Here is a 17,907-nt window from a genome sequence, read left to right on the forward strand (position 1 = left end):
GGGGGGGGGGGGGGGGGGAGGGGAGAGCGGTTAAAGTTGCAGTCTGAGGATGCAGTAGGGAATGAAGGTCACGTAAGAGGGGCAGTTGATCGTCCTTTATGTAGATGAAAGAGAGCGATAAGGTGAAGCGCGCGCGGACGCATGCACGCGAGAAAGAATGAGAGAAACGCCTCCTACCGGAATCAAAAAGTCTCCCGAGTAATTGCGCCGCATCGGCCGGCCGGCCACTCATACCTATAGGCGGTTGCGCACGAGGAATGCATCCTCCTGTACCCCCGAAGAAGAGCGAAGCTGCGCGCTCCGCTCGTCGCCCGGAGATACGTCCCTTGAACATGCGAAGACATTGAATACGATCGCGCGAGATTGCCCGCGCCGATTTCCCTGCGCCTTCTGTCATATTGATGGCGCCCATTAGGGCGGAAATTACGCACGAAGATAAATTAACGTTACGTATGTGGTGCACGGCACAAGCGCTGCATGGCGAAGCAGCAGCGGCTACCAGCAGCGCCGGAAACCTCGCGAAGACGTTGCCACGGCGAGAAATTCAACTCAGGAATTGCGGCAATCTTTCGGCGACTGCAGCTTCAATTTTATTTTAATGTTTTGTTAAACAGTAGTCTCTAAGGTACAATCAGTATCTTAGTGCCTCAGTATTCTTCACTGATGTGCTATTCATAACTGATGGTTCATAGCATATAATCAGTCCAATGTCGTTGACAGGATCACTTAACGACTTCTCATTATTGATGCAGTTTGCAGACATAAAGTGTCGTCCTATGCAATGCATACGAAAGCCGTTAATTCCATCGTCGCAAATGCAGAAAGTTGGACAGTGTATAACGAACTTGTGTAAATTAAAAATATTGTAGCTAGTGATTCTCTATATATGTTTCTTTTAAAAATAAAAAATATACTAATTTTTATTATATCTTTGTTTTTTATGATCGAAATGTGTGAAAACAAGTTATATTTATGCAGGATGGTAACTCAGTGATCGAACCGATCGGGGAAACCAATAATCGCTGCGAGACAACCAAAGCGCAAATTGATACGCGAAATTTTCTAAGTTAGGTTATTTTCTCTCTTATTAAATTTTCTCTCTTATTAAATTCCAGATGACCATCACAAATCTATGGATATGAAATTTATTTTCAGATTCTACATATATAAATATAATATAATAAGAAACATATTAGAGAGACAGTTTCATGTGACAAATTATATGTGTTGACCAGCATTATCGATAAAATTCTTCTCTTGCTGATTTATTTTGAAGCATTTTTACTGCTCTACCTTAAAGGAGCAAGGCATCCAACCGAAAATAATATTTGAGTCTCCGGAAAGGGATGCCAGAGGATTGCGTTTTGTTCCGCGAAGGGCTTCATTTCAGCGATCTCTCCCGTGGAGAATTCCACGATGAGCGTGGCAAAAGGATTGAGACGAGTTCTGTTCAATTGCCGCTTGATCGTGGCCAGTGCGTTAATCACGTAGACCTTCGGTGGGATAACACGTGTTTACAAAGGTACGCCGGTGCACAGGTGCCCGCTCTCTTTCTCTCTCTCTCTTTCTCTGAGGAAGGTTTGTGGGAAAAACTTGATCCCACTTCCGTCGTTCGTGGCCCCGTCGAGGACGCGCTTTAATAAAATTGCACACAAGCCTGACCGTTCTTTCTTACTCGCGCTCCTATTTATTTCTTTCGTTACGTGTACGCGGCTCAGCTTGAGGTTTTCGTGCCGTCACGCCGGCTTTAATTGTCCATCGGTCAATTAATAACATCCGGAATTTACGCGCTCGTAAAAGAAAAAAGAAAGGTATTACCGGTACCGTTCTTTCAAACTCGATTCATTTTACCGCGGCAACTCCAAGTCGAAGGGATTATGCAACACATCCTGCGTTGAATCACGATTATTTGTGCGTGTCTACATTTCCTCAACACACATACACACACACCAACATATAGATTTTTCGATATGTAACATTACGAAAATGTTAATAATTCAATTAAGCAATCTTATTGAATTTAATTTCTCGAATTAAAACGTCTGTCCGAAGTGACGTCTACTTGAAATTAAATAAAGGATTTATTATTTCCCACCCTTCCTTTCATCATTAAAACGTGTGTTCTATCTGTTATTCAATGGACTGAGATTTAATCAACAACTACTGCACTATCTACTTACATTCCAAGTGCCGACAAACACTCATACGTGCTGTGATTACGCTTTCGCGACACGCACCGATCGTTTTCGTAAAACGTGATCCTCGCTTTATGCAACGCGGATGCGTTTCCTCCGAACGCAGAGCATCTCTTTCTCCACCTCCCCCTCTCCTCACTCTCTTTCTCTCTCTCTCTTTCTTCCTCTCTTTCACAACGCCGTTCAACGAGAAGGGTTAATTATAGTCCACAGGACAATAATAACCGGGAGGATACGTTTTATTCGTCGTGTGTGCGCATCTCGTCTGCCAGAAATCTTTCGACCAGCTTTTCAAACCGCTACCTACATTGTTGCACGGCTCATCGGACGAAAAGGATGTTCGCGGTTTAGCGAATCGCACAAAGGATACATGCATATACACGTACAGTACTCCTCGTTAATGATCACTACGACTTGGACGGGAGAGCTTTGATCGCGGCTGGACCATCATTATGTTGCGAATCATGCGTGAAGTAATTTACGATCTTTTTGCACGTTGATGCTTACAAGATAGAAAGAGAGAAAGAGAGAAGAAGAAGAAGGGGAATCCCAAAAAGATTGAAGAAAAAAATCACCAGAAGTTGCACTGATTGGCCGATCGCAATTTACTGGATCCACAACTGTAACGTTGGTATCTTTTGATCAGCATACCGTGGGACACAGACTATTATATTCCTTGGATATTTTTCAGTAATTTATTTTATTTTGATACAAAAAGATAAGTTGTGATTGTTACAAATAAAATAAAATAAAATAAAATAAAAGTGTTACAAATAAAATAAAAGAACAAAATTACCCTATTCTAATAAAATTATCACATTTAGCGGAAAATATACAACCACGCATACATAGAAATCTTTCTGCGAACTTTTCGTATGTTTTTAAGTTTCTAAATTCAGTTGAAAGATATAACAATGTTTAAAAAAATTTTGAATAATACTTTTTTAGAGTTTGTCATCTACATTTTAGCACCCCCTTTTAATAGAAAAATGACTTTTTTCCATCAATATAATATTGAAATGTGCAAAACTATTAAAAAAGTCTATCTTTCCCCAATCCTTGAAAAAATCTTGATTTTTCTAGGAAAATGTTTTACTGATGTAAAATAATTATTCTAATTTTTCAAGATTAAAAAATATCAAAGATATAATAGAAATTACATCTTACAGCGATTACATAAATCTTTTTGCGCGCTGGCCGAGAGAAATATAAATATAAAACGCGTCTTATACACATGAAAGAAGAATGCAAACGATAGTGTTGTCCGCGGGTGATCCCACCTATCATCGTCACACCTGTCCCCTGAGACCACTTAGTGGTAACGTTAATGACCTTTCACGGATTGCTGAGTGCATGCCATGTGGGTGGTAGAATTAGTTACCGTTTTGTGTTCCATAACTCTCTACATCGCCGAGATGTGACGTCGTGCCTGTCGGATACGCTTCTTTTGTCACACATGTGACCCAAAGGACAAATCACATACACATTATTCACGATATTATGACTTTGTCATATCAATATTTAGTGCTTTTGACAATTTATTTGCCCTACTTTGTAAATTAATATCAATCATATTAATTTATAGAATAATTTAGGGACATTTTGATAATGCAAAACAATAATTCCCTATTATAACTAGGCAATAACATTTTATTAATTAATATAATAATTATAAGACCATTAAGATATATAAAATTACTGAATATAGTCTGAGTGCATTGACTGAAGCAATACGCAGCTGCGCTTTGCGAACGATGCATTCATTCAAGCGCCCATACGAAGCTCGTTACGAACTTGGATTTCCAGTCTCAAGGTTGTCCGTGATATAAAAATTAACTGGATAATCCACTATGCCGTCGGTATCAAGGTCGTTCGCATGACGTTCTAGTCGTTTGATAACATAGTTTATATTATGGACAAACGCATATGTGAAATTGTTGAAGAGAATCTTGCTTTTTTATTTAGTATTTTCCGATTATATTATATAAGTACAAAAAGCATTTATGTTCTACACAATGTGGAGATAAAAATTTTTAAATATTTTTTTCATTTATTACAGGACAAAAGAGCTATTTTTTAATAATTATATCTCCCAAAACGAAAAATCGCTTTAAAACTTAAAGTTCATTCACGTGAAATTAATGAAATTTAGAAAAAAAAGTTCTACCACTCTATGAAATTCTTTAAAATGATCGTTTTTAGCTCTTTTTTCGGCTCGATTTTTCTCAAAATTGTAACGTGATAGCTGTGAGAGAAATTATTTAATAAAAAATTAACAAACGAATATTTGCAATCGGAAATATCGATAAATTTTTATATCCGATTAGGATATCCGATTAAATTGAATATTTCCGATTATAATAGCATTTCATCAGATAAACCGATCAAAAAATTATGAATCCACATTTCTCATCGAATGTTTCCTGATCGGATGCAAATTTCATTGTTATTTTGATCGGAAATATCCATTTGTTAATTTCTTATCGAATAATTCCTTTCAGTGAAAATTTGGACAACGGATTCATGTTCAGCGATCAACAATGTGTCGGAAATAACTACTCACATTTGTATCCAAATTTTTTGGATAGTGCTATTAGGAAATTCTGAACTTTGTAAATATCCATAGATCGATAGTTCTTGCTCAATTACTTGCGGAAAAATTTAAGAATCTGATATTTTACACGGGAGATATATTCGTCTTATTGAAATAGAAAGCTAAGAGACAATGTTTGAATAACTCCGCGTAATCATGTCGAAGAAGTCCCGCCTGCTCGACGACATTTAGTAGTTTCCGTAAAGTCAGCTAATAGAGACTCGTCCTCTTCCTTCCAGACGGCAGCGTGATCACGAGCGAGGTCCTCCAAGGTTACGACCCTCAGTTCATGGTGGGCTGTTACTTTCCTGCGGAATTCCAGGGCGAATTCGTGACGCAGGTGAGCGGAAAGGCTGGAGGCACGGCGGACGAGCCCATTGAGTATTCTGCCATGAACATCACCTTCAACGCGATATCAATATGGGGCTACTGCCACAAGAGGGTCGGCGATAACGTGCTGTTAATGGACAGGTCAGTTAACTCGATGAATCGCGGACGATGCTTCCTGTGTTGAGAAGAGTGTCGGTTCCGTTTAGCGGATATGTCGCGCAACTGGAAAAATGATGTCCGCGAGGAATCCTTCAGGATTGACTTATTGTTAAACGCGGATAAATGTGGGAATAATACAAATAAGAATAATATAACAAGTGCAACAAAGATGCATAAGAAATAAAATTGAATACAAATTTCTGGATCGTTCATATTCGACCAGATATTTGGTTAATTCAACCAAATCTTTTTTTCTGTATGCGAACGATCGTCGGGAAAGTTTACAGACGCACAAAAGCCCCGCCGAGCGCGGCTAAATATCGAAGTTTCTTATTGACCGAGACGCGAGGAAAGAACGGGGTTGTGTCCTGAACTGGTCAGAGGACGACGACATCAAAGCAAGCATCAAGGCTTAGCACAAGAATAACGGTGTATTCACAGAACGATGCACTTGCGACTAGGATCTGCGACGCTTGTCGCACATGCAAATGCCGTTAAACGGGCTACAGCGTGAGAGAGTCTTTGAGGAACGCGTTGTTCATCGCGTTTCCAGTGACCTTATACTCCTTAGAATTTTCTCACATCCTTAATAACACACGAGGTGCACCGACGCGATGCAAGAATGCGCGTGTTTAAAATGCTAAAATTATAACCCTCGAATCACAATACTCGCGGTAAAGAGTTCAAATATGACATTCCTCTTAATAAGATGAAAATGGCAAACGACACATGAATGAGAGGATTTTGATTAACTTTCAATTAACCTGACAAAGAACGAACAAAGCGTTAGTTCAGGGAACTGGTCGAGAGAACAGAATCTTTGTTTCTTGTGTAAACAGAATTCTAAGAACCAGTAATTTTGTTAACTAAAACGCGGTTTAGTTTGATAGCCAGATTAATTTATTTAAACTTTGTACTTTGCTTATAAGTTTTACTCAAAAAATGTCGTTATCACTCGTAATAAATATCGTTATTGTTTCAGTTTGTTAACAATATAGGCTTCTCTTGAATTATATCGGAACGGTTTTGAAAAGGCGCGAATTTTATTGCTTTCTATATAAGTCACCTCGCGAGTCTAGACTCGGGGGAATGTTGGCGGATCATTCACGCGCAGAAAAGGACGAGCTTTTCCTACCGAGGAGGCAGCATTCACCGTCGCCGCCACCATCGACGACGACGACGACGACGACCACGGGGGAGAGGGGGAGGGGGATTGTCGTCGCGGGAAATGGAAAGGGTGCGAAGGGGTTAAGGTTAAATTAGCCTGCCGATGTGTCTCCGGGGATGCCGCGACGTCTGCGACTCGTCTGGCACGAAAATAACCAGCTCTCCAGACATCGCCAGACGCAGACACTCGTGTCGCGAATATCGCGAACCCGGACTAATTCCAGAGAGAGAAAGAGAGAGAGAGAGAGAGAACGCGCGAGCCGTAAAACGAAAAAGGAATGGCAAAACGCCAGGTCTCCCTCGCACCCCAAATCGATGTAGCCTCCAGCATTGTCCCTCTGTCAGGGGCGAGAGTTCGTTCTCGTGGGATTACCGTAGGATTATACGGATAAAATTGCGAGTTTTGTTCAAAAACGAACACCGAGTTATCGTTTCGGAAGATTCCTTTGTTATTTATTAATTCGTAAGTCCTTTAGTACGTTTGCTATCATGGCTTTTTCGAAAAAGCCTTCAGTGGCGCCATTTTTTTTTTTGCGTAATTAATAAAATATACATGTGTAGCACTGTAATGTGTAAACTGTAATTACATGTGTAACGCTTCCAAAGATGCTAATATGTTACACTTACGTAATAATCATAGTGTCAATTGGATGAGATTTTTGTGCACTCTTTCGCGACACCACTAAACATTTCAATAAAAGATTAAGTTGAAGTCTGTAAATTTGGAGAGGAAAATCAACATAAGAAAATGGGAAAATGGGAAATGGACAAAAGTGGCCGCGTCGTCTCGACGTCGGGGAGATTCGATTTCACGGAGAATTCGATATTGCATCTCGTGAAGATCCGAAGTACAAGATCCCCGCCGCGCCAATCGATAGCTCTCCGACGCATCTGGACTGGCGAAGCCATGTGGGTGTTGTCCAGCCAAGTATGCATAAATTGGCATATGCGTGAGAGCCTACCTCACCCACTCCTCTTCTCTAGATACGACCATATACTTCTCGATTCACGTTGAATCGTTAACGAGCTATCAATATCTCGAGAAATCAAATCTTGGGCCGTCTCGTTACGATCCGCAGAAATCTGCTCGAAATAACGGAACCGATATTATTAGGTAAATGCAAAGGTAAATGTAATTTGTCATTTTTCTATTAAATTCTTGTAGGAGGTTTTTAAAATTGTATACGCCTCGCGCACAATACGTTATAATAATAAAATAAAAGGCTATATATAAAATATTGGTTTTTATATTAGTGTACAAATTAATTCTTCTAAATTCTTCCCAGCTTATGCAAGCGATTGGAAATCGTTTGTTGGGTGACACTAAATGGTTCGCCAAGCTCCTGTTATGTTTGACAAAAATTTTCTTGCAATAGTTGATTCAAATCCTCGTCTTCATTTTTTTACTGATTTAATCCGAAACATTTTTACTGCTTCACTTCAAGAGAGCAACAAGTATAATTTTTGTCATGGCGTCTTACCTCGTCTAAATTACTTTACTTTTTACAATTTACTTGAAAATATGAGTTCTTTTGTTTTGCGAACTATTTTTTTTTCTTGCTAGAAAAAGCATATCTTTTAATACGATCAATAATTATTTATCTTTCAATATGGTACATAGTTGCGTCACGTTTCCATAATTACCGTCGTGAATTTACCACTTATCTGCCATCGCGGCCACACGATTAATCTGAGTCCAATGACACAGAGTCCGGCGGATTTATTGCACAACTAGACCGATCGCGGTATCACTTTGAATAATATGCAAACGATCGCGCGCGTAACACCCGCAGCGAGGCTCGTTGTTGATCGCACGGAATTTCATTACGACTTAATTACTTAACGTGCACTTCTCGTCCTCTCCTCGCAGAACGCTTTAATCGATCGGCGTCCGGCGATTTTTCCAGGCGCCTCGCGTGCGCCGTCGTTACGCGTTATTTAAACGGCGTCTCGACGCATTGCTCGCGATACGACACAGAATCGGGCGGCCCGCGGCTATTAGCGATAATCGCGCGCGCACGATGCGTAATAATTTTCCGGGGCGACAAGCAGTGCGCGCCGCGAGTAGAAATTCGCGTAAATTGCCTCTCCATATGTGCGCGCGCTCGCTCCCACCCCGACGATGATTCCGCGGGGTGATCGCTCTATATTCTCCCTGTCGCCGGTGCCGGAGAATTTCCGCGGGAGAATCGCCGGCGAATATGTGTATGCGCGACCTGGGTTGCTTCCATTTGCAAGGATAATGCGTTTGCGCGACCGCACATGCGATGCGCAGACTGGTCTACTCGAGATGTGGGCGATTATTAGTGATATTTAAGATTCTCCACGAGCGATTTCTGTGCGCTGTTAATTATAACGTGTGATTTACATTTAAAGTCTCGTCGGGTTTCTTTTTTTTTCTATTAAGTCGCCTGATTACGAATAGAATATCACATGTGTATAATTCAACTGGGGAACTCAGAGCATCAATCATGAAACTTCCCGGATAGCACAGAGAATTCAAAAAGAATTCAGTCGTATATCACCAATTCTGAGTTCATTTTTAGATGCAAAAATAATTCTTTTTGCATATGAAAATGAACTCAGAATTGGTGACACACGACTGAATTCTTTTTGAATTCTTTTTGAATTTTCTGTACTATGTGGGTTAAAAAATATTCAATCTTACTTATCAGTCATGTAATTTTCCTCCTTAGTATAAAACCACGAAAAGTAAATAATTTTTCAGTACTTGGAGGCGATCTTCAATCTTCTCTTCCAACGAGTTCATGCACCAGGGGACAAGATTCATGATTGGTCCTCGGAGATCTGATCGGTCCTGACTCTCCGACGATGCATTCCCTCTTTTTCTCGACACCCACGATATTATTAATTGAAATACCGTGGTGTTCGCCGCTACGGCGACGCCCGCTCGTGAAGCGCGCGGTACAATCGCGCACATATGCAGCATAACAGTCACTAAGCCGAGTTGAAGAACGGCATCGGAAGAGAATATATCGTCGCCGGGGCTGCAAGCTCGCGAACGCGGGCCCCACCTCCCGATCGGATAGAACAGAGGGCCTGTTTCGCTCTCTCGTTGCATACCATCTTCCACCATTAATCTCCGTGAAGACGGAGGAGTGACTAGTCGAAGGTGGTTTGGTGCCAGCCTCTCCTCCAGTTTACATGTATCCCACCTTCGTGTTCTAAGCCCGTCGGGCGCTCCGCGGTGGACGATGTGTCGCGTCGCGCGCACCTCCTTAAGCCGGCTCCACACCGCTCATTTGTCATTCTAATTGTGAGGCGCGGGGCCCAGGATGCCAACGTCGTTGACAACTGAATCGGATCATTAGTAAAATTACACGCTTCGCCGAAAGTTACTCGCAAGAGGGAAAGAGAGGAATGGACCACGGTCGCCTTCTTCATCGCCAATTCCGTTGTAACGTTTTTCAACGAAAGACGGAGTTATTTATCAAATGAAGATTTTTCCTCTACACAGAAAAATAGAAATTGGTTGAATTAACATGATTTGATATAGCTAAGCGCGTTTCGATTAGGAAACAGAGAACTTCTGATTCTTAACACTGTACACACAGAAAAATAGCATTCTACCACTAAGAAAAGCTGTTTTTCAATTTGCTTTTCTCTTTTTAAGTAATGGTTGTCTTCAACAGAATATTTTTTTGGTAATACCTTCGAAATATACTCGTCACATATTTTACAAAAGTTTTTTATCATGTACTCAAAAAGAACACTTATATTCTTTAAAAAAATATTATAAAACTTTATTAAAAGAAAAGTTGGTTCGCGAGTCCATGTAGTAAACAATTTTTGTTTTAACTTAATATTCACGATGCTAAACTTACTGGAATTCAGAATATATGTTGAATAAATTTAATGTTTACGTTTAACTCATGAAATATTTGAAACAAGTAACATTTACTCGAGTGTATATTTGTTAAATTCTATGTGTAGAACTACCAAAACAGTCAAAATAGAGATTTGTAATTTCTTATAAAAAAGGGTGCACTGTATTTTATTAATTGATATTGAATAAAAGTAAAAAAAAATAAATAAATTTACTTTTCTTTTGCATTACGAATTACTCTGATAGAAATAAGTCATTAATCAGCAGTTCTATTGTTAAGAGCTGAATCAGGTTCTTAAGAATCAGAAATCCCGTTTTCTTTCACCAAAATATGTTTGGTTGTTCATATTACGTCAATTCAACCCATCTCTTTTTCCGTAGATGCGAAGATATCTGCCATCCGCGTATATTCATACGAGAATTCACGGATCGCGTGAGGCTGGCCTTGCAGTGCATGCGACGCTATGCAAATTTGTTTCGAGTGCAATACGCATTTACATTTCGGGTCAGTAGGATATCGCAATCGGACGATGATGACAGTCTCGCGAAGAGTGAACGCGATCGCGTGTAGTTTGGTAGATGGGAGATGCGAGATTACATAGCACATGCATGTACGTTGCGAGAACGCATTGTAAGGTACAAACGTTTCCGAAATATGTCGAAAGTTTACAAAAGTTCATCGATAATTTCATTGATTCGAAAGTTGAATCACATTTTACATATGTGAAATCAGACAGTTACCTGAAAGATTGCGCGACATAGTTTAAAAGTGTATTACTCGTATAACCCCTGCAAAAAATCACTGGAAGCACTGATTAATGACTTATTTCTATCAGAGTAATTCGTAATACAAAAGAAAAGTAAATTTATTTATTTTATTTTATTTTTATGGTTATTCAATATCAATTAATAATATGCACCCTTATAAATTTGAGTAATTTTTATAAGAAATTACAAATCTCTATTTTGATTTGTTTTGGTAGTTCTACACGTAGAATTGAACACATACATATACATTCGAGTAAAACTTGTTTCAAATATTTCATGAGTTAAATAAGAGTTAAAATAGGAATATATCGATATTTCGATTTTTCGTATAAAAATGTAAGATATGTGCGCGCAATCTATGCGTTAACTTGCTGTCGTATTCCTGGTTGAGTTACAGAAAAGAAAGTGATAGTAGATAGGTTTCATCCACACATTTTCCACTGATCTCCGCCTCCAATGAATGTTACTTGAAATAACCGGTACGAGGAGTACCAGGATAACTCAGCTAGTAATAAGCAATAACCGACAGAAACGTCGTCGACGATCTACGTTGTCATGTCTTCCGCTTTCGTGTCTCGAGCTCGTTTCGCCCACATTGCAGATTGACGTTTGGGTTTGCATGCGTTTCTAAATTGCACCTCGCATTATGCGGATTCCTTGGCAGCGTGATGTGGTAGTCATTGATAACACAGGCCTACAAATTTTGCTTTGATCCTCAGACCTGTATAAGTAATCCTGAAGATAGCATTCTAAAACCACATCCGTTGCCTAAACTACTCGTCAGGTTTCGGAGATATCCTAATCTAAAAATGCCAAGGACATTTTTGTTATTTTTAGATTAGAACAAGTCTAAAACGAGAAGTAATATGCTAATTTAACAAGCGGATTTGAGCTTAGCATGAAAAAATCTACTAAAATCAGTTGTTACATTGAATAAATTGTTCAATATCAATAATTGTTCAATATCAGTTGTTCAATAAATTAGAAAACAAATACTTCATGCTAAACATATCCTCTAACTCACGCTGGTAGTTGCATTCCTCGAAACATTTGTTTAAATTAAATTAAACTGTTATTTGTATAAAAAAATAAAACATCTAAAATTATATTTATTTATTTAAAACATTGACTTCCAATATTGACTTATGTAATTGGTTGATCAATGAGCGTCTTCCGTATTCGGCGAGGGCGATTGGAAAGTTAAAAGACCTCGTGGAACTGCGCGCCTAACTTTTGTGTGTATCCCGATCCTCGAATCGCCGAGCGATGTGGCCTTATGGGAAATAAGAAACTCGAAGAAACGACACCATTAGGAGACACAATCATGCCTCTCGGCGAATATCTCGGATTCAGACGGGAACGCTCGCTGATCGCGCGCGCGCGTTATGGACAAAACCTATCGTGTAACATTCCAGTCGGCAAATATACCTGCAGGCTCCTCGGGCTCGGTTCTGTGCTCTCGCGAAGCGTTTACACGGGAGAGACCGGGGGGATTCTATATATGGTCGGGGACCGGTGACCACGCGCACCAGTAAGTGGGCCCACACGCTCGTTCCCACAAGTTGCATAATATCGGCGATAGGTACTGCCTCGGAGTTACAATTATACGCGCAGGCATGCGGCGACGTCGTAGACTACCCGCGTGCTCCGCCGTCAGTACTGTCGCACTGATTCCTGGTGTCATTGCACTGTTCCACGTCTACCGCCTGTCGGAAGAATGACGGGAGTGGAGTTGTGAAAATATCAATTAAGCTCTTCTCAATTTTATAAGTCATTTGCCTGGTACAAAAGCGCTGTAACTTGTACATACCGTATTTGTCCACACAGTTCAGAAAATTTTCAAAGAACACTTCTGTATCTTTATTTATATTACTTGGATTTATAAAATTGAGAAATTTATTGACGGGAGTGGAGTTGTGAAGATATCAATTAAGCTTTTCTCAATTTTATAAGTCATTTGCCTGGTACAAAAGCGCTGTAACTTGTACATACCGTATTTGTCCACACAGTTCAGAAAATTTTCAAAGAACACTTCTGTATCTTTATTTATATTACTTGGATTTATAAAATTGAGAAATTTATTGACGGGAGTGGAGTTGTGAAGATATCAATTAAGCTTTTCTCAATTTTATAAGTCATTTGCCTGGTACAAAAGCGCTGTAACTTGTACATACCGTATTTGTCCACACAGTTCAGAAAATTTTCAAAGAACACTTCTGTATCTTTATTTATATTACTTGGATTTATAAAATTGAGAAATTTATTGACGGGAGTGGAGTTGTGAAGATATCAATTAAGCTTTTCTCAATTTTATAAGTCATTTGCCTGGTACAAAAGCGCTGTAACTTGTACATACCGTATTTGTCCACACAGTTCAGAAAATTTTCAAAGAACACTTCTGTATCTTTATTTATATTACTTGGATTTATAAAATTGAGAAATTTATTGACGGGAGTGGAGTTGTGAAGATATCAATTAAGCTTTTCTCAATTTTATAAGTCATTTGCCTGGTACAAAAGCGCTGTAACTTGTACATACCGTATTTGTCCACACAGTTCAGAAAATTTTCAAAGAACACTTCTGTATCTTTATTTATATTACTTGGATTTATAAAATTGAGAAATTTATTGACGGGAGTGGAGTTGTGAAGATATCAATTAAGCTTTTCTCAATTTTATAAGTCATTTGCCTGGTACAAAAGCGCTGTAACTTGTACATATCGTATTTGTCCACACAGTTCAGAAAATTTTCAAAGAACACTTCTGTATCTTTATTTACATTACTTGGATAAAACTGAGAAATTTATTGACGGGAGTGGAGTTGTGAAAATATCAATTAAGCTATTCTCAATTTAATAATCGATCTGGCCGTTTCAATTCAACTAACTGACGATTGATTCGAGAAAATCAATCAAAGAATATTTAATTGACGTCTCATCCCAGCGAATTCAGTCAAGGACAGTTTTATTGGCGATTGATACGAGCGAAGGGAATCGTTCAATTAACAATTAAATTTAATTAAAGGCCGTTCAACTGACTTACTGATTCGACTTAGCTAGTTTAATTAAAGGTCGTTTGCCTGGTACAAAAGCGCTGTAACTTGTACACACCCTATTTGTCCACACAGTTTAGAAATTTTTTAAAGAACACTTCTGTATCTTTATTTACATTACTTGGATTTATAAAATCCAACACATTTCCGGTACCCGCGATGAAAGAAGTTAGACTTCATTGTTCACCTACATATATAATACTGAGCCGTAACATTCTCGACGTGTAACCCGTTATAACACAAGTGTATACCTCGGATGCACGCCTATGTAGTTACCTTAATAGTTCCCAATTATTTAAATAACATCTTTACCGTGACGGCGATTTCGTTGTGCGAACGCGGCACACACTAAATATAATCTTGGACCAAATGACTCCTCCGCGACCACTGTCATTTTCGTAATCGTGTGTGAAAAGCGAAGTAGATATCGACCGTGATAGCGCGACGCGATAGCAATGCGCCTTTATGCCGCGGTTCCCATAACAATCTTGCGCAAAGTTCCACCAAACAGATTTTCTCAGATCGCACGTAACGTAAGCCAACATTACAGCGTCCACTCATCTCCTCTCATTCGTATCCCTCTATCTTAATCTGCTTTTAAGCATTGGAAATATTGACTCAAAAGGTTAATATTTCCAAAGGGAGAGACTTCAGTACACTTGGCGCTTCGAAGCAAACATGTGACACTTCAGTCTTAGGGGCACTGTTAACACTAGAACCAAAGCAGCCAAAAATTCTTTTAATAAAAATAAGCCGCCTTCAAAAATCTTAAAAAAGTTAGAAATCTTAAAAATCTTAAAACCTTACAACATATAAAATAATTTTGACCCAATAATTTAGAAATATTTTCATTTACAAAATTCTTTTTGTTCTTAAAGTGAAATCTGTATTATGTCAGCATTTCATTAAATGTTTATTTTATTATTACGACGGTTTTTTAGCTCTTTCTGCTTTATACAAATATAGAGTTACAAATATAGAGAATATGGGAAGGTTCCCTAATATGGGGAATTGCAGTTCTGAGCACTACAATATAGTGTGATCTAGGAATTGTTTTCAAAACTATTCTACATAATGCTCCTTTTTTATGTTAAACGTTATTAGTGTTTAGCGAGCGAGTAACAGGTGCAGTAAATGAAAACATTTTCTGTGCTGTCTAGAATATTTTTCATATTTTCATCATGATTTACTATACTTAAATTAAAACAAAATAAGTAATGTCGAGATTATTATATTATAGTTATATAAATAGTAAAATGAAGATAATATTATGTTAAATTTACGAACTAATAAGTTAGATTAGGAATCAAAACTCTAATATAAAGTAAAGATTATTGAAGTTTCTATTACGGATTATTAGTTCGATTAATTGCAACATATTATAGGTTTATTTTTTTTATTCAGGTGACAGAACTTCCTTAACTCAGTGCTAATTGTTCGATAATTGATAAGAGCTCGTCATCTTTTTCATTAAATCTTCAATACATCCTCCTCTTGGCGAAATTTATTGTGTTCCCAATACTACTTGCCTCATGCTTATTGTCGTCGCGTGTTGCTAGACCGAAGGCATCGTAGGCATCGCGTGGAATCAGAAGGATCTTTGTCGCTTCCATTTTTTTTTCTACTTGTCATTGTCCACATCCTGTGAAGTAAGCCGAGTGTTAATTCACAAGAGATTCGTCACGAGAGCGCTAGTATGTGCTCTAATCGGGACACTATCGCGCCGCCATTATACAGCCATTAGTGTCCTCTTATGTCAGCGTTCCTTTATGTTGTGAGAAGTTCGTAAATTCCAAAGATTAACGACGCGAATCTACGACCACGTATTTTACACAGCGGTCGGTTCGAGGGGCCATTTACGCGACTCGTAAAAATGTCATTCTGTCACATTTATTTCGTCATTTTTGCGAAGACGCGATAATTCAAGTTGTTCTCTCGCATTCGCGTATAAACGATTGCTTTACCTGAGATATTAAATGAAGAGCTTCGAGTGAAGAATTTTGGGCCCTGAGCGACATAAAGACGACCCTGACGAGATAGCGGGCACATCAAACCCTGAGACTTTCAAGGCGCAACGCGCGATTCCAGCACGCTAATCAAAAACGGGAGGAAGCCAGAGAGAGAGAGAGAGAGAAAGAGAGAGAGAGAGAGAGAGAGAGAGTCGTTTTAATGCTTCATAGTCGGCATTAAGTGCGCCGCTGGGATATCGTTCTTACGATACTTTACAGCCCGCAGTTAAGTTTTCCCCGGCCTGATCCGGCCCTTATTAATTTTCCAATTTCCCCCGGCCAGGATTCGCATAAATTCCGCAGATAATATTACGTTTCTAGTTACGATTATAGGTGCGTGAGACGACCAGAGACTGCATATCGCATTTACACAAAGTGTCTCATATTCATACAAACGTATCTTTTGAAGCTAATCATTTTACATTAAAAATGAGATGAAAAATATGGCTCTGTTTTTAGATTTTTAAGATGAAGAAGCAGAACTTCATTCTCTTGTGAGTTTCAAGGGCATTCCTTTATTTTGGTACAAACAAGATCGTGATTAAATATAATATAAGACAGATCAAGGTTGAGAGAATTACTTTTTAATTAATAATTAATTAAATAATTAGGTGTTTAATTGATAATTAATATGAGCCCATTCAATTAGAGACCGTTTAATTGACGATTGATTTCAACGAATTCAATTGAAGGTCTATTTAACATTGCTCCATTTTGTAATGCAGTTATATGTATACTGCTTTCTTATATCATTATATGAAATAAAGTCTATTATTGTTATTATTATTATTATTACTACTATATAAATCCCGACTACTATTTGTTGAAAATCAAATAAAAATTTCTGATTTAAAATTTTTTTATTATGACCATTACCATTTAAAGAATAAGAAGAAGTATAATTATAAAATGGAGTTTCAAGCAGATGTATAATTTATAAATAATAATAAAACTTGCAAGAGTCAGCACAAGTTGGCCATTGTGGAAAATCAATGAACAACTTATCTGGTTCATCAAATGGAAGAAGTTACGATTCTTCCTTCCGGTTTATAATATCGAAGGACAGAACGTGAATACTATGAGCTATATTGTGTAACATAATTATACACAACCATACATGCTCAGTTTATGAAATTTGCTGATTGCAGCGATGACGGCAGGGACTGCCTACGATGTTTCCGGCCGATACGGAGGTCGCGGAACGTCATCGAGGTGTTCTCGGAAGCCGTCAACAGGTGTTACACGTCCGAGTCGGCTGCCTTGGCCTCCTGCGACACACTGAACTCTGCATCGATCCTGTACCGTAAGTATAAGTCGGATTTCTCTCGATAATCGTTCACTCGCTCCGTAACAGAGGCCGCGCGACCCGTGACGCGCGTCGGGCCAAGTATGAGGCATACTTATGATAATGAGCGCGACCTCATAATCATCGGATATCGCAAAAGCGAGCCGATCTGTCCCGATAATTGCCTTTTCTCACGGTTAAGCACGGGTTGAATTATGGCTAATGCGAATTGATACGAGTTCTTATGTCGAGCGAACTTTTTCTGCGCGACTGCGAAGTTTGTGTCTCGCTCGTGGAAGCGAAGAAATCAGGCGAATGTGGAGCGAGCGTAGAGAGGTACGCGCGAATGCTCGCGGAGAAACACTCATCAGCGATACAACGCCGCGAGTAATTTCGAGTTTCCAAGGAATAACATCACTAACGAATTGATTGATTTAGAGTAACTGAATTAATATAAGACTTGGCACACCATATTTAAAAATGTGACATTTTTTTTAAAGTTT

The 17,907-nt window shown here is 38.9% G+C and overlaps 1 protein-coding gene across 2 annotated transcripts in view; it reads left to right on the top strand.

Annotated features, from left to right (window-relative positions):
- Positions 1-17,907, top strand: part of LOC116841863 — an 87,838-nt gene that overhangs the window by 54,594 nt on the left and 15,337 nt on the right. For both annotated transcript variants that reach the window (XM_032810296.1, XM_032810297.1), the window contains exons 2-3: positions 5,028-5,259; positions 17,268-17,422. In XM_032810296.1, the coding sequence (XP_032666187.1) occupies positions 5,028-5,259; positions 17,268-17,422 (387 nt within the window). The remainder of the gene's footprint in view (positions 1-5,027; positions 5,260-17,267; positions 17,423-17,907) is intronic.

The sequence above is a fragment of the Odontomachus brunneus genome, unplaced genomic scaffold (assembly GCF_010583005.1).
Source record: "Odontomachus brunneus isolate Ranch 3 - 2012 unplaced genomic scaffold, Obru_v1 Obru_scaffold_019, whole genome shotgun sequence".
NCBI classification, from domain to species: domain Eukaryota; kingdom Metazoa; phylum Arthropoda; class Insecta; order Hymenoptera; family Formicidae; genus Odontomachus; species Odontomachus brunneus.